General features: G+C 45.9%; 1 protein-coding gene across 1 annotated transcript in view; it reads left to right on the plus strand.

The window, feature by feature from the left end:
• The window catches only part of CUNH10orf67 (chromosome unknown C10orf67 homolog), an 82434-nt gene extending 66400 nt beyond the window's left edge, over window positions 1–16034 (plus strand). The window contains exons 10-13 of the mRNA XM_045300225.1: window positions 316–642; window positions 14992–15054; window positions 15763–15842; window positions 15923–16034. Coding sequence (XP_045156160.1) covers window positions 316–642; window positions 14992–15054; window positions 15763–15842; window positions 15923–16034 — 582 coding nt within the window. The remainder of the gene's footprint in view (window positions 1–315; window positions 643–14991; window positions 15055–15762; window positions 15843–15922) is intronic.
• The last annotated feature ends 10534 nt before the right edge of the window (window positions 16035–26568 follow it).

The raw sequence follows: 26568 nt of genomic DNA on the forward strand, positions 1-26568 counted from the left end.
GGGCTGGGAGATGGGCACGAGCCATGCCTCTGGGATGGAAAAGCTCAATTCTGGAATCACAGCTCCAGGGGAGGAGGAACAGCGAGCAGAGATAGGGACGCCAGGAATAGAGGTGGTGGGGTGGGGGTGGGGGTAGAGGGTCCAAAGGAGACGATGTCAAGGGGTCCAGGAAGAGAAGAATGTTGGCAAACTGACTGTGGTAGCCACTGTACAATGCTGCTTGATGTCATGGGACGAGGGGATGGTATATATACTAATTCCCAATTAAGAACACATTTAAACCAAAGTAACTGTTGATTCTTCTGTGCATGCCAGGTCCTGAAAGTCATAAAGGGGCAAGGCGCCACTTCGCCCAGGAGGCCCGTCCAGCGAAGGGTGCTCTCCAAGAGCAGGCACGCAAGGCTGTACACACCCTCCATCCGTGTACCACCGATTGGACGGAGGAGATTGAAGGGCTTAAAGGGACTTTTGAAGGAAGAGCGCCTTGTGTCGAGGGAAGAGCGCCTTGTTTCGAGGGAAGAACCTCTTGTGTCGAGGGAAGAACCTCTTGTGTCGAAGGAAGAACCTCTTGCGTCGAGGGAAGAACGCCTTTTGATCAAGAAAACTCACTTTGGGGATAGAAGCTCTTTCTTCACCGCAGGGGTAACGCATCACGTCCTGTTCACCCTTCCACCTATGGGCTTTAGCACCCCCGGCATCCACAGGGCCACCGTCTCAGCCCAGCGCACTCCCCTGTTCCCCCAGCTCAGATCTAAGCAGGGCCCCTGGCTGCTGTGTTGGGCCCACTTGCCTTCCAAGGAGGATACCAAACTTCTCTCCAGGCCATATCTTGAGCTTGGTCACGACACCTTAAAAATCTAGTTGCCACCTGGTCACTGGCTATCACAGCAGGCCCGCACCCCATCGGGTTGTCAATGGCAGTTTTCAGAAGTAGACCACCAGGCCTTTCTTCCTTCCGGGGTGAACTTGAACCACCTACAGCCTTGCAGTTTGCCACCGGGCACGTTAACCCTTTACACCACCTAGAGACTCAGGCTAACCCTCTGTGGAACTCTGATTGACAAAATAGAGAAGGTCCATTCCAAGCACACTCTAGAATGTTAGAAGTAACCAGTTACGACACAGTGTCTTCGCAAAGGCTCCCCGAAGGTTCTGCAGAGGATAGTGCAGATAGACAGCCCATTGACTTGGGCAGACTACCGATTAAACTGCCTTCTCAGATGCACAAAGGCGCTCCAGTGGCGTAATGGGTTACGTGTTGGGCTGCTAACCTCAAGGTCAGCAGTTCAAAACCACCTGCCTCTCTGCAGGAGAAAAACAAGGCCCTGGTGGGGGAGTGGTTACGCATTGGACTGCTATTCTCGAGGTTAACGGTTTGAAATCGCCAGGAGAAAGATGAGGTGTCTACCCCTTTAAAGAGTGACAGTCTCAGGAACCCTCCGGGACAGTCCTGCCTTACCCCATCGGGTCACTAAGAGTCAGAATGGACCCCTTGGCTGTTAGTTGGGTTGGGGTTCCTTGGCAGTGAGTTTGTTGGTCATCAGACACATGCAGGTATGACTTGTGTGCCATTGCGCACCTCGTCCACCTTCGCCCCAAATGATCAGAATCGCTGCTCCTCCACCAGGAGAGGTGGTCAACCTCAGCCCTGACGCCCCCTCCTGGTCCCTCGCTGTGCGCTGCTCCCTACGCTGCACCCCGAGCCCGCAGAAGGCCCCTCGGGAGCACTTCCGTCTGCTCTCAGCTATGGGAAGGTTGCTTTCCTCCGAGCAGCTCTTCGCTCCTGTGGGCACCGTGAGCTAGCCACAGCTTTTCCCCTGTGGACTTTTCGAAGTTTAGAGCCCACGGGTGACACCTCTGTGGAGCCTCCAAAAAGCTGGGGGAAATTTTCATTCGCTTTCCCATGAACTTTCAGAAACCAGTGTATGTAGCATTTCACAGCCAGGGGTCCTCCCCATTGGCATATCTGGAGACCCCCAGACTGGATTCTCTTTCTCTTCTTTCTGTGCAGTGCCCTGCCACATCATGTCCCTCTCCCAGAGGAGGCAAACTCTGTGTTGTTAGCACGTAGGACGTGACGGGGCAAAGCAGGACCCTTGTCTCGGGGTGCATCCGGTCAGGGCCGTAACCAGGTCCCAGATATAAATGCCGGTCCACTTCAAGGAGGGCCCAGCAGTCCAAAGAAGACATCCACCCCTGAAAGACAGCTGGCATAGTTGCCCTGCGGGAAGAAGGCTTGGCTGTATGGGCGTCTCCACACTCTCCAGACTTAGCGCCCTTGAGCCATTCCAACCCACAGTGACCCAAGAGGACAGAGTAGAACTGCTCCCAGGGGCGTCTGGGACTTAACCCTTGATGGGAGTAAAAAGCCTCATCTTTCTCCTCTCGAGCAGCTGGAGGGTTTTGACTGCTGACCTTCCGGTTAGCAGCTCAACATACAACCCCCTACGCCACCCAGGTCCCTAATGACAGTTAGAAACAAAAAACTCACTGCCATCAAGTCGTTTCCAACTCATCCTGATCACACAGGACAGGGTAGAACTGCCCCTGTGGGTTTCCGAGACGGTAACGCTCGTCAAGAGTAGAAAGCCTCTCTTTCTCTCAAGGAGTGGCTGGTGGTTTTGAACTGTGGACCTGGCAGTTAGCTCCCAATGCATAACCCCCATGCCACCAGGGCTCCTAACAGCTGATATAATTGCTCAAGGAAAAGAATGACCTACGAGGAGTGAGCGATGTGTCATCTGCAAATGAATGACCGGTGGTGGAGTTACAGAAGGGAGATTTCTGGAAGGGAGATCTTTGAGGAGTGTTTTGCTGGCTCTCCAAAGCCTGGCCTGAGTGTGCAGGGCTGCCTGCTGGCCTGGGGGATGGGGGGGCGGAGAAGGGAGGGAGGGGGAGCGGCTATCAGCAGTGCTGTGTACCAGGCCTCCAGCCTGAGGCAGAGCCTCGGGGAGTCTGGGGGCCCAGGCAGCATCCTGCTCCAGAAGGCTGTCAGTTCCTGAGAAATCAGGTCATGTGCCAGGGGTCTTTGGTCTGAGCCTCTGCGATGTGGACCACAGGGCTGCTGAGTGGGGTCAGCAACTGGGGCACACCAGCTGAGCCTCCCACCCCAGCTCCCAGCAGCAGGGGAGAGCTGAGCAGGAGCCAGAGCCCAGCCCTGCAGCCACCCCAAGGTCAGAACTAGGTCCTAGAATCCTAGCGCAGGCACCCAGTTGTCCTCACTTTGCAGATAGAAACTGAGCTGCCTGTTCCAACCCAACAACAGGCACCCTACAGGGGGGCAGAGGGCAGCCCCGGGAAGTCTGCAGGGTGTCCTCTAAGCAAGCTTTGCTCTGCGGTGTGTAGATCTTTCCTTCTGACTGTAATAATGGTGAGCCCGGTACGCCCGAAGCTCAGCAGCACACTGTGTGAGCGGGGAGACTTAGGAGTTAATGTGTAACTAATGAAAAGTGGGCAGAGGGGGGACGGAGATGAAATAAAAGTAAGTTGGTATTTACAGTTTTAGATTGATCAACTCACTTGGAAAATGAAATCGGTTTTTATAGGTCAGTGTGGTCACAATCATATGCGTTCGCCTCGTTGATAAGGATCCTATTGTTTTCGGTGCCCCTTACATCATCACCTTCCCGGCGTGATCGACACGTCACGATAGAGGAGCGCTAAACTAAGCTCAGAGCTAAGCTCCCTTGGTAGCTCATATGTCCTTATTTCCCTCCTTAAATTATTGTCCCTATGCAGGTAGGTTGGCCTCTTAAAAAATTGTCTGTCTGGGGCTTTATAAATATTGGCCCCCCCAGAAAGGACCAAAGGCACAGGTCAGAGCAGGGAGGTTTTGCGCCCGTCATTTCGCGGATCTCATTAATCATACTTACTCTCTGAAATCTGTGCCACTCGGTGGGAACAGCCCATGTGCCGCCCCGAGCTCTGCACACAGCGATAAACGAGTGTTTACCAGCCTGAAAGGGGCGATACAAGCGTGGCTGTCTGGTATCCGGTTGCAACAGCTTTCTCAGCATCAGATTGGTGTTTGCACAGTGCCTTTGTGTCAAGTTTATTATTTGATATCTGTGAAACATCTCAGAGTCCCCTCTCAGCCAGGTTAAATTGGGTCGCCAGCTCGTGTGTTGTGGTGGTGGTAATCAGAGTAGCTAGTTCATAAAGGTGGTACCAGATAAATGGTGCCTTGGAAGGATTTCGGGGCTTCTGCCGTCACCTGGCCGGTGCTGTTGGGTCACCTGGTGTGTGCCTAGACCTGCAGGAAGCGTTAGGGCCCTTCTGTGGGGGAAGTGGCACAGAGGGACAAAGTCAGCCATGTTCCCATTCCTAGAATTCTTTCAAAACAAAGCCAGGTGCACAGCCTAAGAGACTTCCATTTAAAATCCAGAACGTTCTCTTAACACTCAAGAGTTATGAGGCTCCTGTGTTTGTCATCATCTTTCTTGTTGCGAAACATTTTGAAATGTACTCTAGGACCAAGGGAAAGTGCTTTCGACATGTGACGTTGCCACTTTCCGTTCACTCAGTTACACATCGCACCTAAAATAAACGGTCTCAGGCAAGAAAACAGTATAATTGATTCATGATGTTATCCTTTCATTTGTTTTGCCTTGGCCTGGCTGGACAAAGCAGGCAATAGGTAATCATTCTGCGGAACTAGGGGAAGCAGCATCTTGCTCGTGGTCAGCTGGAAGCACTAAGTAGGGTCGCACTACAGGGACAGGACAGTCCTGAGCAAGGCCATGGTCCGCAGAGGTTCCTAGGGGCACAGTTACTGACGTTGGCACAAGAGAAGTGTCCTTATCAGAGTAGATCTTTGTTTCATAATCTAAAGAGCCCCGAAGGAAGGGTGGAGATAGTTGAAAGCATGCAGTGCCATTACTTATTTTATTTTAAAATCCAAGTTTTCGTTCACCCTAAAAAAAAAGAATCCATCTTTAAGTTCTTCTCCCAGAGGCCAGAACTGAACATGTGAAATACCATTTCCATTGTGCGGGGCACAACAGTTCCACTTGCCTGCACGTCAGCTATGGGTTTCTCTCCAGTTCCCACTGGGAGTGGAGGCCTGGGCTGGACCGGGTCATTGGACCAAGTCCTGACTGGGGAGGCAGGGCTATCAACCCCACAAGAGGATCCTTCCCTCCAGAAGCCCGAGTATCGGACTTGCTGCTGTGCCTGCCGCTGCGGCACATGTGCTGCTACTTGGTGCTGTGCACGCTCATGGAACTGCCTGGGTGAGGGTGCGCACCAGGTCGACCTTGAGGGAACAACCAACCACCCTCTATAAGTCCAGCCCGACCAAGTTGCAGCGTCTCCAAATCTGTTCTTCCCAGTCCTACCCTCTCCAGGTCCCAACCATTAAGGATATGTCTATGAAGATTATAATGCCTATATTTTGTCTCTAGGGAGGTGTCTCCATGGAGATTGGTTCTTAAACTTCTTTTTTATTTAATACTTCTTTAATTTTGGAATTCCACCCCCCCAATGAAATCTTTGCTTATCATCAAAAAAGAAAATAACTTATTAAATACTTGTTTTCTATTTTTTAATCTGTAGTATATATCAAACTTGAATATACAATCAGCCTTATATAGCTTAGGGTTGTCTCATTGAATTGATTCAATGTCAGACAAGTTAAAAAAAAGTTCTTGATTATTAGCCAATTCATCTTTAATGAGGGGTAAATGTACATTTTTATATAGGTTTTTAGAAAACCTGAGGACTTCCTTCACCAATCCAACTGTGGATTAATTTCTCCATAAGCGTTAGTCCATATAACTTATCGTGCAAGAGTATAGCACTGATGAAACACATTAATAACTTCTAGTTCTTTAACATTTCCTCCTCTTACAATTATGGGCTTGGTTTCACCTCACTAATCTTGTGAGGCCTGTGTATGTTCATTTAATGATTAAGGTCGTTTGATGCATGCATCCAAGATAGATAAGCCCTTCAGAAATAGTTGTGGGAATAATGATTCCCTGAGGTTACAGGAAGAGGGGAGAACCGATAGCAATAATGACTGTATAACCCCACCTGAGGGAATGAATAACAGAAATGTAGGTGAACAGATACATTGCATAGTATAAGATACGGCAAATAATAATATATAATATTATAATGAGGGTTCCTGGGGGATAGGGTGGAGGAAGGAGGGGATAAAAGGGAACTGATATCAAAGACTTCAAGAAAAAAGAAAGTGTTTTGAAAATGATGGTAGCAGCAATTGTACAATTATGCTTGATCTAACTGAATTATGGATTGTTATCTGTAACAGCTCCTGATAAAATGATTTGTTTTAAATTGTTGTGCAGTAGAAAAAAGAGTTACTTGTGTCTACTGCCCTTAAGTGTTATAGAGTTTAGTAGTTCAGTAACCCAATGGCTGTGAACTTATTGTGAGCCCATATTTGGCGAGTGCCATGCCACGTGAATGAGTGTCCATGAGTCTAGACAAGGCTTCGAGTCTAATTCTCATGGTTGGTCTCTTGAGTTGATACTATTCAAATGGATTTTGGTTAAGATACGTAACATCTCAATTTACATCAAATGAAGCATAAAGGTGCCTTTTAAAAATAACTACATTAAATACAAAAAAAAATTCATGCAGAGATATGTTGTTGTTGTTGGGTGCCATTGGGTCAGTTCTGACTCATAGCCATCTTGTATATAGCAGCACCAAACATTGTCCCGTCTTGCAACATCCTCACAATTGTTCTTATGTTTGAGCCCATTGTTGCAGCCACTGTGTCAATCTACCTTGTTCAGGGCCTTCCTCATTTTCACTGTCCCTCTATTTTACCAAGCATGATGTCCTTCTCCAGGGACTGGTCTCTCCTGACAACGTGTCCAAAATATGTGAGACAAAGTCTCACTATCCTTGCCTCTAAGAAGCAGTCTGGCCGTACTTCTTCCAAAACAGATTTGTTTGCTCTTTGGCAATCCTTGCTACTTTCAATATTCTTCACCAGCACCATAATCCAAATGGATCAATTCTTCTTGTCTTCCTTATTCAATGTGCAACTTTCACATGCATATGAGGCGATTAAAAATACCATGGCTTGGGTCAGGCTCACTTTAGCCTTCAAAGGAACATCCTTGCTTTTCAACACGTTTTTCAAGAAGTCTTGTGCAGCACATTTATCTAATGCAACTATTTGTTTGAGCTCTTGACTGCTTCTTCCATGATCACTGATTGTGGATCCAAGCAAGACCAAGAAGTCCTTGACAACGTCAATCTTTTCTCCATTTATCACGATGCTATTTATATTTCAGCTGTGAGGATTTCGGTCTCCTTTACACCGAGTCATAATTCATAGTGAAGATTGCAATCCTTGACCTTCATCAGCAAGTGCTTGAAGTCCTCCTCACTTCCAGCAAACATATCATAGGGTAAAAACCTTCCAGTTCTCATGCCGCGTTCTTTGATTATGATTGAAACAGTGTAGTGAGAGGATACAACCCTAAAGCACACCTGATTGTGAACCTTGCACTATTCCCTTGTTCTTTTTGAAAAACTGCCTCTCAATCCATGTTCAAGCTCCTCATGGACACAATGGAGTGTTCTGAAATTCCGTTCTCCTCAAGGCTATCCATAGTTTGTTAGGATCCACACGATAGACCGTGTGGATCCAGAGACAGGATCTTTAAAGCCATTGGAAGAGCTCAGGGATCAAAAGCTAGGAAAGCAACTAATAAATGTTTCAATCTAGTTTCCAAAGACTCAAAAACCAAACGCGCTGCCATCGAGTCGATTCTGACCCATAGTGACCCACTAGGACAGGGTAGAACTGCCTCGTGGTATTCCAAGTGGGTAACTCTATATGGGCATTGACAACCTCATCTTTCTCCCACAGAGCACCTAGTGGTTGTGAACTACTGACCTTGCTATTAGCAGCCCAGCACACAACCCACTGTGCTACCAGGGCTCCTCTTAAAGCACCCAAGCAGCTGGTTATTCAGAGATGACTAAGAAACCATTGCAAGTTCTAAGAACGTTGGAAAAATCTCCCACCAATAGCTTAGCCTTCAGCAGTAATGGCAGTATTTCTTAAGAGCTTTCCAGTTAGCCATTGTGAAATTCACATCTGACCATCCATGCATCTGGTTACAAATGCATCTCAAAACTCATTTCCAATATTTTCATCAAAGGTGCTGTTCTTTGGAATTCCTGATAATCTATATCTAAAATTCAAGGTCCACTATAGATATCTTCATATTACAAAAAATATGATTTGCTAACTGGCAGACTTTTTCTTATATAATTTCTGGAATAGACATGCTTTGTGTACTTTTAAGTTTTATATTCCCTTTGCTTAGAGAACCTCCTTTAGCAATGGATTTCCCAGTTTTATTTTGTCTGCAAAAATTGTTTACTTTGCCTTCATTTTTTTCCTAGATATAGAATTCTGGGTTAATAGTTTTATTTTAGTAGCTGGAAGATATCATTCCATTATCTTTTCTGAGAAGAAGTACATTGTAATTTTCATCTTTGTTTTGCTGTTTATAAAGCATCTTTTATTTCTGACTGACTTGTCGACTTTCTAGTTTATATTTCTCTCTAGCAATTAGATTATAATGCATTTTTGGTGTGTTTGTTGTATTTGAAAAAAAAAAAGTATCCTGACTGAGGTTATCCGGAGCTTCCTAAATTTGTGGCTTAGTGTGCTTCATTAATTCTTAATTATTACCTTCAGTTATTTTTCTTTTGCCCCTCTTCCTTTTTTCCCCCTTCATTTTTCTAAGATTCAAACTATTCAAACTATGCCTGTGCTTGTCCTTTTGGTATTGTCCCACAACTCTTTCTCATTATGTTTTGAACCTTTTTTCCCTCTGTGTTTGAATTAGGAAATCTCTACTGACCCGTGTTCAGACTTCCTGATTGTTTTCCTCAACTGTGTTGAGTTTACCAATGAGCCCAGTGAAGGAGTTCTTCATTTCTAATGTCATCTTTTATTGGCGCTAACATTTCATTTTCACTTTTTTATAGTTCCCATCTGCCTGTTCAAATTCCCCATCTATTGGTCATCGTGCTTGTTATTCACCTTTCCTCTTATAATTTTTTACATTTCCTACTTCTTTTAAAGTCTCTGTATGATAGTTCCAACATCTGGGCCATCTCTGAGCCTTGTTATATTGATTGTTTATCACTCGACAATGTGTTGTTGTTGTTGTTGTTTCTCTTGCCCTTTTTTGAGACTCACCGCTTTTGAATGAGTGTTGGACTTCATGGGGGAACAGGGCATACTTGACTGTAGGCTACTTGCACCTGTTCCCTCGGGCTGTTAGCAAGAGGATTTGGGTCCGTATAAGCAAGCGTGTCATTGGCTTGAACGTGGTGGCTGTCACGGTTCTCTTCAGCAGACCGCCGGTCGTTCTAGTCAGTCAGCTCTGTGTATGTGCTTGGAGGGAAGACTGGGTACCAGAGTGCTCTTCTCAGCATTGACGCTTCACCCTCCGTTTTACCTTGTCCATAGAATAAGTCTCTTGCAAGCTTTTACCCCACCTGCCATAGGAGATTGCTAGTACTGGGTGTTCTATGAGTCAAGGCAGAGAGGCTTCTCCGTTTTCCTGACCCAGGCTCAGACTTCAGGAAGCCCTGTGGACCTGGGCCTCAGGACTTGGACATTTGTAGTATGCTTGTTTTTGCTGCCTTGGCAAACTTCCTCTGCTTTGTATTTGAATTTGGTCTTGGGAAGGACTTAACTGGTCTCTCCCTCAGCAATAATGACTGAGGATCTGAGGCCCAAGACTATTGCTGGACCTGCCTTATGGTAGAGAGTTTTCCTTTGGTTTTTATCCCTGTCAGAATGTATCTTCATCTGTGTCCATGAGTGAGAGGATTGGTGGAAGACCGTAGGCGTTGAAAGTGTTTCCCTCTTGGGAAGGGAATGTCCGGGAAACAGGTGGGCCTTGGTGGTGAACAGCTCTTCCGAGCATGGGCTGATGATCACTTTCTTTGAAGCTTGTTGGCCAGAGAATTCACTGCCCTTCTGCCGGGAGCGGGTGACTTTTTCTTCCCGGGAGAGAAAATGCCCAGCTGATTCCGACTCACAGCCACCCTAGAGCACCGAGGCCAAATGCTCCCTGAGGATTCCAAAGACGGAATCTTCCCGGGAGCAGACCGCCTCATCTTTCCACGGTGGGTCGAGACCTCGGGGTTCTCAGCCCAATGCCTGATCTTAAGAGCAGAAGACCAGGAAATGGTGGGGTTTTGTGCCTTTCCCTTAGCGACTCAAGCCTGTATCGCCAACCAAGACACACTTTATTCTCCTGCCCTGCCCTCAGGTTTCCCCCTGAGTACCTGGTGGGGTCCCTGGGAAAGAGCTTGTGAATGGATTCAAGCTTCCCTTTCAGCCCACACTCCTAGCTGGTTTTTGGCTGCCCTGCTAGCCAATACTTGGGCTGTGGCAATTGTTTTGTTTTGTTAGCTGATTCTTCGCACCTGCTGAGGTGGTGACTGGCATGGTGGTGCTCCCTCCAGGCAGTGTGATCGATGAGGCAGTCGTCCTGCCCGTCTCTCCTGAGAGGGACGTGTTCTCCGTTCTCTGGCATCGTTTTGCCTTACCCTTCTCTGGACATTGCAGCTCGAGAGCCGCCTCCTTTGCATCTTTGCTGGGTGAAGAAAATCCAGACACACCAACTTCCAACCTCTTCTGACCCTCCCCTTCAGACAAATCTTGACTCAGATGAGCACACGCAGCAAGACATGGGTAACATCATGCCATGTCATTAAATACAGATCATCAGTTATGGGCACAGTTCCCTGAGCACACAGCTTATCAATTTACCAGCGCCTTCCCAGGCAACATGTCTGTTCTTCTGTTATCACTAATAATGAATTCATCATCATTAATACGATGATGCACACTCATGATGCAAGGGTCTTAATTAGTTTTTGTTTTAAGATTGGTAATCCCGTGCTAGCTAAAAGTTGGCATTTTGAACCCACCCAGTGGCAAAAAGGAAGAAAGCTCTGATGGTCTTTTCCCATAAAGATCCCAGCCAAGAAACCCCCATGGAGAAGTTCTAGTTCCTACCATGGGGAGTCGCCACGAGTCAGAATCCACGTGATAACAACACCTTTGGTTTGGGGTTCATGCTCCTTCTATGCATCTACCTTCCTGCAGTGAACAGGATGATCTATCTGGACCTTAGTTTCCCAAGCTTATTTGGCCTACTGCCCCCGTTTCAGGGGAAAAGCACAAAGAAGTTTTTACTCAGTGCTCCCCAGGCAATGAAAAGCTTTTATGCTATATCCCATAATCCAGAATAAAGTGTAGGTATCTGCGTTTGCAGCCCCCCTAGATCATTCCAGCTGCCCCCCCAGGGGGCGATATCACTTTGGGAAACATTGATCTAAAGGCTCTAAAGGCAAGTGAAGAGGCCCAACCCACGTAGACGTTGTAGCCTTCAGGGTCTTGGAGAAGACAGGCTGGGGATCTTCACATAGCCTGGATCAGCCTGGGGTCTACAGGCCTTCAGAGTCCCTAGAAGGCAGAGTCTAAATACATCAAATGAGGAAAGTCTTGTTATATTTTATGAAGATTTCCATAGTTTAACTGTATCTGTTAGGAAAAAACATCATTAGCAATCTATGTCGATAAGTGGTTTGGGGGACTTTATGCCTACATGATGATTAAGGCTGGATTCCAATGTTTCTAATTACCACGTTTCTTCTATTGAAATCCCTCCTCTTTTCATGTGCTTGTATCACGCCTATCACTACTACCTATCAGAACCCCTGGACATGCCTGGTGCTTAACAACCACTGTTGGCCTGGCAGGTAACAAAGAAAGAAGTGCTCATATGGAAGCAGAGGTTGGTGAAATGTGAGGGAAAGAAAATAATCATTCTTTGGAATGTGTTGAAAAGATGGTTGTGGTAATATATTTACAGGTGGGGGGGGGACGGGACGGAAGAGGTAAGAAGGCAAACACTCTTTGTATTAAGCCCAGAAAGAATGACCAAAGTTTCAACCAGCAGAATGTCAGTACAAATTAAGAGAAAAAGGAAATATGATGAGTTCTTTCATAGACAAGAGACAAAAGAGAGGACAGGGGAGGCTATGATCAATGAAATATGGTCAATCTTGTGGCTGTTAACAAACATAATTGTCTTCCTGCTGTTCCTATAAATCTTGGCTTTTGATTCCTGATTTAGAAGACGACATTTATTAAATGTTGGTTTTCTTGGCATGTCTTAAGTGCTTAAAAGATGGGAATCAAACTTAAGAATTACCGCTTGGGCTACAAATAAGTCTTATTTCTTGATGGTATAAATTTTAGTGATAATTAAACATCAATGTGTTCTTAAGTGACAGATTGTATATGTATTTTTCTAATCAGCGTTGTCTGGTTATCTTCACTGTCATGTGATTTGAATGTTCCCAGGTAGGATGACAACTACTCTTAGGTGAATATTTCCATTTATTCTCAACTCTGTCTATCGTTAGCGTCTACTGTTTGCACTTGCCAATGCCCTGGCCTCATAAAGACCAGCATGTAGAATCCAGAGACAGCGGAATGTCGGCAGCTGACAAAACAAAAAGATGGCTGAACGTGGGCAGAGACAGGATTCAATTTTACCGACTGCGCCAAACTTGAATGTTCAATTCAAAGCTGAGGTCAAACACTGTAGCCTGCATGGGCGGCTTGCTTTTTTAAAAATAAAAATAGAAGCTATGTTCCTATTTGTAAGAATATTGTCTTTAGGAGAGATTAAGTAATTATTTGCTTTACAGGAGATATACTCTAGCACAATCTTATCTCCTGCTATGACAGAGTTGATCATTACAGGAAAAGGAAACCTGGCAATCACAATTAATTTTTCCTGCCTGCAAACAGAGAGTCTTTTCAATAAATTTTAGATAGCTAATACATCTTGGCTGTAAGAAAATAAATATGAAGATTAATCTACATTGTAACTTAGTTTGCATCACTGATCTGTTTTCCTAACTTACCGCAGATTGACATTTAAGTGTGTTGGTTCCCCTGCCCCCTTGGCACACTGATGAGCGAATGCCCTCTTACCACAGTGGCTTCCTTGGCCCATTGTTGACCATATAGCAATAAATTCACTCTGTCCCCTGGGCAGTTCAAGAGGACTGACCCCTTGTGGACAACTAGGTTGAAGGATCCCAAATAGCGTGGACTGGTGTCACGCTGGTTACCCTCACTCTGCGGAAGCCTAGAAAGGCTGATTTCTGTGTTGCTGTTGTGACGTCGGTATTGTCGTGCTTGAGGCTTTTGTGATGGACTGAATTGGGTGCCCCTCCACCCAGAATTATATGTTGTAAATCCTCACCTCCCTGCCTATGGTTACATACGCCCACTTGTGAATGGGCTGTCTTTGTTGGGTCCTCGAGGCAGGGTTAGTGCAGAATGTGTCTGGAGACCACAGCTTTTTAGGCGTGTCAAAGACTGACCGAGCAAGGGAGGAGCAGAGGTGGGGACTCCGCGGAGATTGCACAGGATGAGAAGCTCAGAGGAGACAAGGAGCAGTGTCGCCTACCCATTGTCTCAGAATGTAAGGATGGCCAACCAAAAATGTATGTTCAGTATATATTTCCTCTTCTACTTATTGCTACCAGAGAGAGAGCAGAGTGAAAAGCTACCGTAATTGTCATCTGAAAGCATTCCATAAAGCCTGGGACCTCACTAAGATAACTGCCCACGTTGTAGAGGATGTGCAATGGTGGGATTTGGCTAATTGCTACAAAGTAATGGAATTAGAAACCACAAGAGAAGAAAAAATCGGTTGCAAGGGTCACAATGGTCTGGTTACAAATCCGGTGCATAAGCACTGAACTCTTTTTTTAAAATCATTTTATTGGTGACTCGTACAACTCTTATCACAATCTACACATCCATCCATTGTGTCAAGCACATTTGTACATTTGTTACCATCATCATTCTCAAAACTTTTGCTTTCTACTTGAGCCCTTGATATCAGCTCCTCATTTTTCCACCTCCCTCTCTGCTCTCCCCTCCCTCATGAACCCTTGATAGTTTATAAATTATTATTATTTTGTCATATCTTACACTGTCTGATGTCTTCTTTCACCCACTTTTCTGTTGTCCATCCCCCAGGGAGGAGGTTATGTAGATCCTTGTAATCGGTCCCCCCCTTTCTTCCCCACCTTCCCTCCCGGTATCGCCACTCTCACCACTGGTCCTGAAGGGATCATCTGTCCAGGATTCCCTCTGTTTCTAGTTCCTATCTGTACTAGTGTACATCTTCTGGTCTAGCCAGATTTGTAAGGTAGAATTGGGATCATGATAGTAGGGTGGGAGGGAACATTTAAGAACTAGGAGAAAGTTATATGTTTCATTGTTGCTACACTGCACCCTGACTGGCTTGTCTCCTCCCCACGACCCTTCCATAAGGGGATGTCCAGTTGCCCCCAGGTAGCCTTTGGGTCTCCACTCTGCGCTCCCCCTCATTCACAATGATTTGATTTCTTGTTCTTCGATGTCTGATACCTGATCCCTTCGACACCTTGTGGCCACACAACTTGGTGTGCTTCTTCCATGTGGGCTTTGTTGCTTCTGAGCTAGATGGCCGCTTGTTTATCTTCAAGCCTTTAAGACCCCAGATGCTATATCTTTTGATAGCCGAGCACCATCAGCCTTTCTTCAACACATTTGCTAATGCACACATTTGTCTTCAGCGATCATGTCGGGAAGGTGACTCACCAAACTTTGTATGTGAGATGAGACCATGAAGACCCCTGTTGACGTAGGGTAGCAAGTTTCAGGACTTTCTCTAAGCTACAGAAACACTCCAAACCAAACTCACTGCCATCGAGTTAATGGTGACTCATAGAGACCCCTGTGGGATACCCAGATTGCCACGATTAATGGAAGTAGAAAGCCCAGTCTTCTCCCGCATGGAGCTATTGGTGACTTTGAACTGCCAACCAAGCTACATTACAGACAGTTCTTTAGGCATTGATCAGAAATGTTTTACTTACCTTCATTTACTTTTTTACCAGGTGAAACGTTCTCCACAGATGTCAAAACAACTAGAAAAGATGTTGAAAATACCAGAGTATAAGGTATTGTGACCAGTACGGTTATCTTGATAAACCATAGTATTGTTTATATTGGTGTTGCCTAACCCTGGACAGAGCAATGACTTTGGAAGCTATGCTGGAAGTCAGCCTTATGGACAGAAAGGAAATGTGACTGCCCCTTCAGTATGATTCTGGGAGATGACCCTGCCACAACCAAAGATCTTCCTTATCCATGACATACCTCCCATTCCACTGTTCGAGATTCATTGCTTGTGCTAAGGAAAATACTTTTAAATTTTGTGCCTTGTAAAATATAAATGGTGCTGAGAAATGGCACAAAGCTGCAGGGTGACTGAGTGTGTCAGACCTTCTTCTGAGAACACTTTTGAGATGAGGAGGAACTAACACTATGATAAAGTGGTGGGAGGTCACAATTAGGGAGGACAGATAAGATTTAGACAAAGGACACCTGATGGAGGGGGCAGTGATGAAGTTACCTTTCGGCTGCTGTGTACGTGTCTGGAACTAGCTGCCTTTGAGTGAATCCATTTGAGCATCATAACAGAAACCTGGCATGAGACCTTAAACTATCTGGTGGTGATAAGAAGGCGCTGTAATTCATTTCTCCCTAAATTATTTTTGAAAGTAGTTCGAACATTCATCCTATTTCATAGAAGTAGCCTTTTAATGTTTTTGAATTAACAGGAATTATCCATGTCATTTATGTTGTGATACCTTTTTTATTCAAAGAGGGAAGACGGAAGGAATTTGGAGGATGAAATAGAAATACTGAAAAAGGCCATAGAGGAAGAAAAAAGTAGATCCGAAAGGTACTTAATGAGAACCCATAGCTATTCTCTAATTGCTAATATGATAGTTAACCACCTACACTTATTTTTATTTATTACAGAATTAAGAAGGAAGCAGAGAAGATAAATAAAACCTGGGAAAGGAAATTCCTGATTCTCAGGAACAGGTATAGTGCCCCCCACACACATTGTGCTTGTAAAAATGTGATGTAGTTGTCTTTTAGGGAACTTAGGGCGGGCTTGCTTTTTTTCTTTACACATTGGTCTAAAATGCCGCCGGAGCATTTAACAAAACACGCAAAGCCATTGGCCTAAGAAAGGAGAGTCATCAATGTCCCTTGAAAGAAAAATAATTCAAGACTGCTTCACCCCCCCATCTCAAGAGCTCACCCGTGAGAGGTCAATAAGGCAGACAGGATCCCTTGATGGCTACCTACCTTTATCAGACCTGAATGGTCATCTTCCTCCAGAAGTGGGGGTTGGGTGGGGCGTTCTCTCACTCTTCATGGGGATACAATGGCCCTCAAATGGTCAGTATCTCCTGAGGTAGTTAGTTTATTGTGCCGACCTGGCCGATAAACACATGTGAGATTAATTGAAGGGTGGAGAGATAAATGGCTTGGCGAGCCTCGCCTGTCTCGTCTCTTGCTCTTTGCTCATCGGACCAGTGTGCGGCTGCCTTGCTTGTTCTGTGCCTCCATTTGCAAGTGACACTACCTGTGGACACCTAACCCATGGACTGTGTCGCTGTAATTTGAGGTTCCTTCAAGACCTGCTTCACCACACCATTGGAATTTACATCTCTTGAACTGGGGACTGTGGGACTCTATCATCTGGCTGACTGTTGGTGACCTGCCTTGCTGTTTGCTGCCTGTGCCCGGATAGCCTGAATTGGTCTACAGAGGACTACCCAGCGGCCCTCAAGACTTGAAGGACTGCCAGTGTCTCACAGCTGTCTCATGGGAGTGAGTTGCACTGAGCCGTTTGTACTGCTTTATAATTTAACTGTTTATTTCTTGTGTTACATATTTATCCATCTGTATAAATACATATACAATTAGAGCAATCTGGTTTCGTCTCTCTAGAGAACCCTGTCTAACACCTCTCCTTTATGACGTTGCCTTACACGGCAGAGCCTCCAAGCTTTCAGGACCCAGCTTTACCGCCCCTTCTCGTCTTGTCGGATCGTTTCCCCGCGCAGATCCCGTTCCCTGGTCTCCCTGTGTCTCCGTTGGGTTTGGTGGTGGTGCCGGTGTTTGCTGTTTGTTTTTTAATGAAGAAAGTGAAGCTAACATTTGTGAAAGTCTGCAGACAAGGTGGATTTCTCTCCCCTTGCAGCTAACAGGCTAACCTTCAAAATCGGTGTCCTCGTCGCTGGTTTTCTGCCACAATGCCCCTGCCTTCTCTTCTTCTTCTCCTGTGGGAAGTAGCAAAGGCCTTTGTCAAAATCCCATTGGAGTCGGCCTTTACTCAGGGGAGATGAAGTGCTGGGCTGTTGCACCGGTTAAATTTGAAACCTGTGCGTGACGTCATGGGATGATGCTGATGTATAAGTCATTTGATGTAGCATCACATATGCTACATTGAAATGATCCTGTGCACTAGAGCTTCAATGCCAAACCCTGGGTTGGTTGAAGGCTACAGTGTAAGTGGCGGCCCCAAATGCATTTTTCTTTCAGAATAATATTTTTATGGTGACTCACGTAGGGGTTCTAAATCCATTCGTGAGTCTCCCCGCACAGATTCAGCCTCCCCTGGGTGGCTTCTGACCTTTAACCAGCAGTGTGAATGACTTTACCCCACTGGTGGAGTGCCTTTGAAATGGAATTACTGCCCCTCTCCAAGCCAGCCCAGGAAGGGTGGCCTAGCCCGTAGGGACTTTGTCTGGAAGCGCCCGTGGAGAAATGCGAGGGCCCACGTGGCCATGAGTCAGATCCTGACTGCCCTGCTGGAGGGTCCTGAATCGACACACAGTGACCTTTTCTGTCGAGAATTGCCTACGCCCCCCACCCACTCCCCCCTCATGGTCCCTTCCTCCCCGCTTCTGCAGTGGCATCTGTAACTGTGAGGAATCGTTCTGCCACCCAGCATGTTTCTGTGAGTGTCCCTCATTCTCCCGTGTCCGCTGCATGCAGCGGTGTTTCTGTCCATCCATGGACACCCCTAGGGTCTTGCCTGCAGGATCTCCCACCGCTGAATGCTGCGTCTTTGTCTTTGACTCCCGTCTGCTCCTGTGTCTTAGTCAGTGATAGTTGAGGTGTGGGGTCTCCTGGCTCCCCTCGAGCAAGAAGCCAAGAGAGCAGCAGAAACCAGACGGAATGGGGGGGGGGGGTCATCAATTCCTTGTGGCAGAAGGTTCTGCTTGGCTCCCTGTGCCTCGTATCTGTGCCACTAAGTGCTCGGTGGTCTCTAAGGTTTGCTCGCATATTTACGTCCACCCAAACCCCCTCACAGAGCTCTTATGAGGACAGGTGCAGGAGAAACGAGAGACCAAGGGCAAAGAAAAAGGAAAATAGGCATTGGAATTTCATTTCCCTGCCAATGGATTTTGAAGTCACGCAGAATGTCTTCTCCCTGATTTATTTCTACGGGATGAACTTTTATCCTTCAGGTTAATCTTGCTTTTGTTCCTATGGGATTCATCCTACTCTTTGATACTGAATATTGAGGCTAACAGCATACCTGGCACACTTGCAGTATGTTTTCCCACTGGCTAATCGGGACATGATGTGGGTCATAATTATGACATTATGTGGATCATAATTATGTCTCCCTCAGTCACTTGCGTCACTAGCTGTCAATTCAGTATGATATATGCAATAACCTACAGAGTCTTTAAGCATAGGGGCGTGTCTGAGTCGTTGTGGTAGTTACATAATTTGGTGTCAGCTTGAGAGGATTAAGAGTGTAGGGGTGGAGTCTGGTCTGTCAATAAAGATATAACCAATGAGGCCTCTGTGTGGGCATGGCCTTCTCCTGAGAATTCTGGGAACTCCTGCAATTTTTCCTCCTTGGAGGCAGGAGAAACTTCTCTCTCTCTGCTCACTCCCTGAGAGATGCTCTACTGACAAGACACATGGTGCTACACCCTGGGAGCTGGAGAAGACACATGGACCTACCCTGATGCAACCAGACCTCTGGAGCTGGGGAAGTCACATAGAGACCCCTGCCAGTGCTGACACCACTGGATCCACAAGACTTCCAACCCACTAGCCTGTGATCCTCCTGCATTCGGCATCATTGCATGCATTTTGTGAGTCTGGGAGGACTTTATAGATTAGTATTGGACATATGGGCTAATTTTAGACTTTCGGACTTGATCTGGACTGAACTGGGATGTGTTCTCAATATTCAATTGCTCTTGTATATAAACCTCTTTCTTATATACATATGAGTGTCTATGAAGTTGTTTCTCTAGTCTACCCAGACTAACACAGTGGTGATATCCCTTTCCAGGGATTGGTCCTTCCTGATAATATGTCCAAAGTATGTGGGGTGAAATCTCGCCATCCTTGCTTCAAAGGATCATTCTTGCTATCCCTCCTCCAAGACGGATGTGTTCATTCTTTTAGGCAACCTGTGACCTAGCCAGTGTTCTCTGCCCCCACCATACTTCAGAGGCACCTGTTCTTCTTTGTCCAGCATGATTCCATGTCCAGGTGTCACATGCATATGAGGTGAATACATGTGTCATGGCTTTAGTCAAGAGCACCTTAGTTATCAAAGTGCTGTCTTTGCTTTGTAATGCCTTAGCGACCTTTGCAGCCAATTTGCCCCGATGCAATACTGGTTTGATTTTCTGCTTCCAGGGGATGGGGGTGACTTTGGATTCCAGGAAGATGAAGTCCTTGGCAGCTCCGATCTTGTCTTTGTTTCTTTGAGGTGCCTGTAGACTGGCACTTCATTTGGGTTTCCCAGTGCATTCCCCAAGTGACGAATGACACAGAGCTTTTTTTTTTATGTGCTTAGTGGGCATTTCTTCTTGGAAAAAAAGGTCGACTCAAATCCTCTGTCCATATTTCATTTGCTTTGGACTGATGTTTTATTGTGGAGTCATAATGCCAGTAACTTAGTGGCTAGATGCCAAAACCAACCCCCCTCTGCCGTCAAGTCAGCTCTGAGCAATAACAACCCTACAGAGGATTTCTGAAGCTGTGCATCTTCAGGGAGCAGAATAGCCCGTCTTTCTCCACTGGAGCACCTGGTGAGTTTGAACTGCTGACCTTGCCATTGGCAGTTGAATGCTGACCCGCCAGCACCATCAGATTAAACAACCAACAAGCAAACTCATGGCCATCGTGTCAATTCTTACTCATAGGGGACCCTCTTGGGCAGGGTAGAACTGCCCCTGTGGGTTTCCAAGACTATAAATCTTCACAGGAGTAGAAAGCTGTGTCTTTCTCCCGAGGAGCAGCTGGTGGTTATGAACTGCCAGCCTTGTGGTTCACAGCCCAACATGCAACCCATTACTCCACCAGAGTTTCTTACTCAGGGCTTGCTGGAGTATATGAAATCCTGTAGACGCTCCACATGATGTGTGTCCACGAGTATCGGTTCCTCTGTTCCCCTGCAAGAGAGGCAAGCAGAGGGAGTGCCCAGCTGAGCAGTCTGGCTTGTGGATGTGGTGATGAGATTCAAACTACCCCTGGTTGACCTCGAGGAGCCCTAGCAGCGGCATCTTAGGGATTGGGCTGCTAACTGCTAAGGCAGCTTTCGGAGACCACCAGCCATTCACTCTGCGGAAGAGAAACAGGGCTTGCTAATTCCGCAAAGAGTTATGGTCTCAGAAACTCACAGGGCCAGTTCTACTCTGACCTATAGGGTTGCTTTGAGTCAGCATCGACTCCATGGCAGTGAGGTTGGTTGGAATAGAGCTGGCCTCTATTCTTAAGCATCCATCGCTTCAAGTTTTCAACTAAGAGCTGGGTTTCTTTGCCCAGAGAAGTCTGCCGAGAATTTACCTTGGAGTTTGGTTGTTGTTGTTGTTGTTGTTGATGATGATGATGATGTTGATTCAGATTCATGGCGACCCCACGTGTGCAGGGGAGAAATGCTTCCTACGATTTGGGAGACTGCAACCTTTCAGAAGCAGGTCGCCAGGCCTGCCTTCCGAGGCACCTCTCCTGGCTAATCGTTGAGCACTTCACCTTTTGCACCACACAGGGACGCTACTTCACTCATACGTTTACTGCTGAGGTTTTAAGCTTCTGCCTCTGTGCAGCTCCAGAATTCAGCCAATGTCTTAAAAAGAAAATGGCTGTGTCTTTGCAAACCCCCACGCCTGCGGTTCTGGCACTCCGGCCTCCCCGGCTGCCAGCAGCTCGGCTGGGTCTGCCACCCTTAGCAATGGCTCTCTTCCGGCAGAATCCACAGACATCACCAAGTTTGGCCCACACTCCCTGCAGGGCTTGCCTCTCACCTGGTGTGTTCTGGGGTCTCCTCTCCACCACAAAGCAGAGATAAAAGACATTCCACAGAAGGGTTAAGCCTGGCCCTTTATCTTTCCATGGGGTAAAGATTCAGAATTATGCAAATATTTTGAAATGGGGGCAAGATTGACTCTGTGGCTGGGACCCCACAAACCTAACATAACCTCTCCCCTTTCAGTGTTGGGGCACAATGGTTCAAGGCTTGGTGGCTCCTCACAGGTTAGTGATGGGAACCTGAACATCTGCTTCCACACTCTGTGGGGCAGCTGCACCCCATCCCACAGGCTCGCTGTGGGTCAGCACGAAGGCCACGGCAGGAGGTTTGGCACTTTGGTTAGATGCAACTAGGTGACACAACGGGCTTTGAACCTAAAGGCGAATGGTTCAAATCCACCCTGAACAAACAGATCTGACTTCATAATGCCAGAAGGTCACAGCCATTAAAAAAAAAATCCCTCTGAGCAGCAGTTCAATTCAGCTTCATTTCCAACTCATAGCAACCATGTGTTCCACAGAAGAACCCCTGCCCGGTCCTACACCATTCTCACAATTGTCCTGCTGGAGCCCCCAGTTGGGCCACGGTATCAATCCACCTCCTTGATGGTCTTCCTTTGTTTCGCTGACCCTCCACTTTACCGAGCCTTTCGTCCTTCTCAAGGGTCGGGTCTCTCTTGACAACACAGTCCAAGCACATGAGACAGTGGCAACCCCCTTGTTGCTAAGGAGCATTCTGGTGGCACTTCTTCGGAGACAAGATGTGGTTGTCCTCTGGCTGCCCATAGGCCCTTCACGACTCGTTGCCAACATCCTAATTCAAATGTATCATGCCTTCTGCGGTATTCATTTTTCGGTGGACAACTTTCACATGCCTGTGAGGTCATTTTAAATGTCTTGACTTCCACAACAAAGCCCTCCTGGAAGAAGCTCACCAACCTATGTGATCACCAGGTGTCGACAGGATCAGGTACCAGACATCAGAAGACCCATAGCAAACAACCATTTTGATGTGATGGAGGAGGGTTGGAATGGAGACCCAAAGCCCTTCTGTAGACAATTGGACATCCCCTCACAGAAGGGTCACAAGGAAGGGATGACCCAACCAAGGTTCAACCTTTCTCTAGATCAGCAGTTCTCAGCCTGTGGGTCACGACCCCTTTGGGGGTCAGATCACCCTTTCACAGGGGTCGTCCGATTCATAACAGTAGCAAAATTACAGTTATGAAGTAGCCAAAAAAATAATTTTATGGTTGGAGGGTCACCACAACATGAGGAACTGTATTAAAGGGTCACAGCATTAGAAAGGTTGAAAACCACTGCTCTAGATCTTTAATGCTTGCTCCCCCCAACTATCATGACCTCAGTTCTATCTTACAAATCTGGCTAGACCAGAGCATGTACACTGGTACAGATAAAAGTTCTCAACACACAGAATCCAGGACAGATAAACCTCTCAAGACCAATAATGAGAGTAGTGATACCATGAGGGTAGGGGGAAGGTAGTGGGTAGAAGGGAGAGAAAGGGGGAACCAATCACAATCACAACCCTCCCCCCCTCAGGGGGGGGTCAAACAGCAAAAATGTGGGTAAAGGGAGACAGTGGACGGTGTAAATATGAAAATAAAAATAATTTATAAATTATCAAGGGTTCACGAGAAGGGGAGGAAGGGGGGCGAGGAGCTGATACAAAGGATTCAAGTAGAAAAAATGTTTTGGAAATGAGGATGGCAACATATGTACAAATGTGCCTGATACAATTGAAGTATGGATTGTTACAAGAGCTGTAAGAGCCCCCAATAAAATGATTAATTTTTAAAAAATAATAATAAAACCTTCAGGATAAAGTATCTGACCTGAGAAGAAACCTTGGAGTGGTTGAAATTCAAAAAAATCAATCAATCAAATAAATGTCATGGCTTCCAATCCAAGAACAATTATAACAGCCCTGCTTGATATTCACCCTCACAGAGATCACTGAAGGTACAGGCACTCTATCAAAGTGTAGTGAAGAAATTAGAAGGTGCTGGACTATCAGAAAGAATAGGGTCTGGAGTCCTGAAAGCTTAGCTTCAAACAAGAGGTCACCTGTGAGGCATCAATTAAGTCCACGTGGAAGAAGCCCACCAGCCTGTGTGACCCAAGGACTGTAAAAAAGAGAATCCCAATCCGAAGGAGAGAATGGTACCTTAGCTTAAATTGTGAACGCCTGGTTTGCAGAAAGCTATGGACAACAGTGGAAGCCCAAAATCCATTTGCAGTGTCCAACATAGATTAAACCTCTGGTGAATCCCCTCTGACTATAGTCGAGGAATGTGAATAGCCGTGTTATCAGACAGAGAGCACTGTAGAGACCATTATAGTACTTAGGGTTAAAAATATAATATCTTATTTGATCTCCCTTTTGATCCATTTTAAAGTTGTCTCAGTTTGTTAATAAAAAAAGGTGAAGGTGAAGTACACATGGCTCACGCTTCCGGTGAATCCAGCTTGAATTTCTGGTAGCTCCCTTTTGATAGACTGCTGCAACTGCTGTGGAATTATCATCAGCAAAATGTCACTTGTGTGCGATATTAATGCTACAGTTTGATCATTTTCACACTGTGTTGGGTCACTTTTCTTTGGAATGATAAGAAACATGCGTCTCTTCTAGTCAGTTGGCCAGATAGCTTTCTTCCAAATTTCCTGGCATTGACAATGAGTGATTCCCTTAGCTTATTGAAACATTTCCATTGGAATTCCGTCAATTCCTGCAACCTTGTATTTCATTAATGCCTCTGGGCAGCTTGGACTTCTTCCTTCAACTTCATTGGTTCTTGGCCATGAAATGATTGAATGTTTACCAGTTCTTGTTAGTACAGTGACTCTGTGTATTCCTTCAAGCTGCTGCTGATGCTTTGTGCACCAGTCACTATTTTGCCCGTAGAATCTTTCAGTATTAAAACTTGAGGCTTGAATTTTTTTTCTTTAGTTTCTTCAGTTTGAAGTTAGAATTTTCTTCCTTTTTGGCTTTCTAACTCCAAGTCTTTGTCTAATTCATGACTACACTTTACTCTGTCGTCTTAAGATCCCCTTTGAAATGTTCTGTTCAGCTGTTTTACTTAATCTTTTCTTCCATTTCCTTTTACTGCTCCCCACCCAAGAGCAAGTTTCAGCATCTCTTCTTTTTTAAAAAAAATATTTTAATGGGGGCTCATACAATTCTTATCACAATCCATACATATATCCATTGTGTCAAGCACATATGTACATTCGCTGCCCTCATCACTCTCAAAACATTTGCCTTCTACTCTAGCCCCTAATATCAGCTGCCCATTCCCCCCCTCCCATCCCCTTCCCCCCTCCCTCATGAACCCTTCATAATTCACAAATCATTGTTGTTTTGTCATAAGTTACACTGTCAGACGTCTCCCCCCACCCTCTTCTCTGCTGTTCATCCCCCAGGGAGGAGGCTATACGTAGATTCTTGTCATTGGTTCCCCCTTTCTACCCCACATTCCCTCCACTCTCCAGGCATCGCCCCTCTCACCACTGGTTCAGCAACTCTTCTGACATCTACTTTGATCTTTTCTTTCTCTGCTAACTTTTAAATGGCCCTTTGCTTTCTTCCTGTGTTGTTGTTCTTGGGTCCTTGGTTATTAGTGTTCAACGGGTTAAATAGAATCTTAAGATGTTCTCAAAATCCAGGTGGGACCAACTCAAGGTCATATGTTGGCTCTCTTGGGCTGGCTTTAATTTTCTTCTATTTCAACCTCAATTTTCATAGGAGTAAATGATCATCTATTTCACACGGCCTCATTCACCTGCTGATACTGAGTTTATCCATTGTCTCATCCCACAGAGGTAGCCCGTTTGGTTCCTGTGTATTCTATCTGGCGATGCCCATGTGTGCAGTCGCCTCTTATGTTGTTAGGAAAAGGTATTTTCAACGAAGAAACTGTTGGTCTGGAAAAATTCTATCATGCAATCTTCAGCTTTGTTTCTACACAAAGTCCATGTTTTCCAATTGCTGTTCCTTCCTCTGTTCCTAACTTTTGTATCCCAATTACCAATAATTATCAATCTATCTTGATTGCACGGTTGATCCATTTCAGACAGAAGAAGCTGATAGAATTCTTCAATTTTGTCATCACAGGCTTTACTGGTTGGTGTGTAAATTTGAATAATGTTTTTATCTGGACTTCCTTGAGGCATCTAGATATTACCCTATCACAGTCAGCATGGTACTTCAAGATAATTTTTGACATGTTCTTTTCGATGACGACTGGGACTCCATTCCCTGTGCCTTTGTTCTCAGACAGTAGACCATGACTGCTGATTCACCAAGACAAGACACTTCCGCTCACTGATGCTGCAGATGCCATTCTTTGTGCTCCATCTCATTTTTGACGGCTTCCAATTTCCCTAGATTCATACTGCATACATTCCACGTTCAGATCGTTACTGGGTGTTTGCAGCTGTTTCTGCTCACTCGGAGTCCCACCTAATCAGCAAACGAAGGTCCCATGAGCTTTTTCCCATCCTCGTCCTCAGTTGTACACTGAGTGCTTTCCAGTTGTGGGGCTCATCTCCAGCACTCGATCTGACAACATTCGGCTGCTATTCGGGTGGTTTTCAGTGGCGAATCTGTCAGACGGGGACAGCCTGTTGCTTCTTCATAATCTGTTCTTGGCCTGGAAATGCTGCTGAAACCTCAGCATTCAGCAACATGCAAGTTACCACAAACTGACTGCATTTTAATTAGTCCATGTTAAATTTGCTAAACTGCCAAAGTTACCGAATGACTGGCATGAGGTGACTCTGTCATCCTGGGAAATAATTTTCTGTAGTTGTTATCATCACAAATTATCACAGACTTGGTGGCTTACAGCAATGGATACTTACTCTCATACAGTCTTGCATGTCAGCTGTCAGAAATTAGTCTTTCAGGCTTAAAATCCAGTTGCCAGTAGAGCTGGTTCCTTTGAGAATCTCCAAAAGAGAACCCATTCCTTGGTTCTGCAGCTTCTAGGCTCCTGGTACCATGACAACTTGTGCCCCAATGTCACATTGTTTTCTCCAGTACTGCCTCCCAGCCTCCTGCCTCCCTGGTAGAGAGAAGAAAGACCTTGGTGGCTACATTGGGCCCCACGGGGTATCCCAGGATAATCTCTGCTTCTCAGCACCCTTAACTTAATCACACACCCAAGTGTCCTTTTCAGCTAACTATTCCCAGGTCCAGGAATTTGAGCATAGGCATCTTCAGGGGGTCTACTACATCCCGTCCCATTTTCTCACAGCCTTTGGGCTTCGGAGGCCATCTCCCCCTTTAATCATCATATATT

This window comes from Echinops telfairi, unplaced genomic scaffold, assembly GCF_000313985.2.
Source record: "Echinops telfairi isolate 266 unplaced genomic scaffold, ASM31398v2 ScPeMD7_7461;HRSCAF=8499, whole genome shotgun sequence".
Taxonomy (NCBI): Eukaryota; Metazoa; Chordata; class Mammalia; order Afrosoricida; family Tenrecidae; genus Echinops; species Echinops telfairi.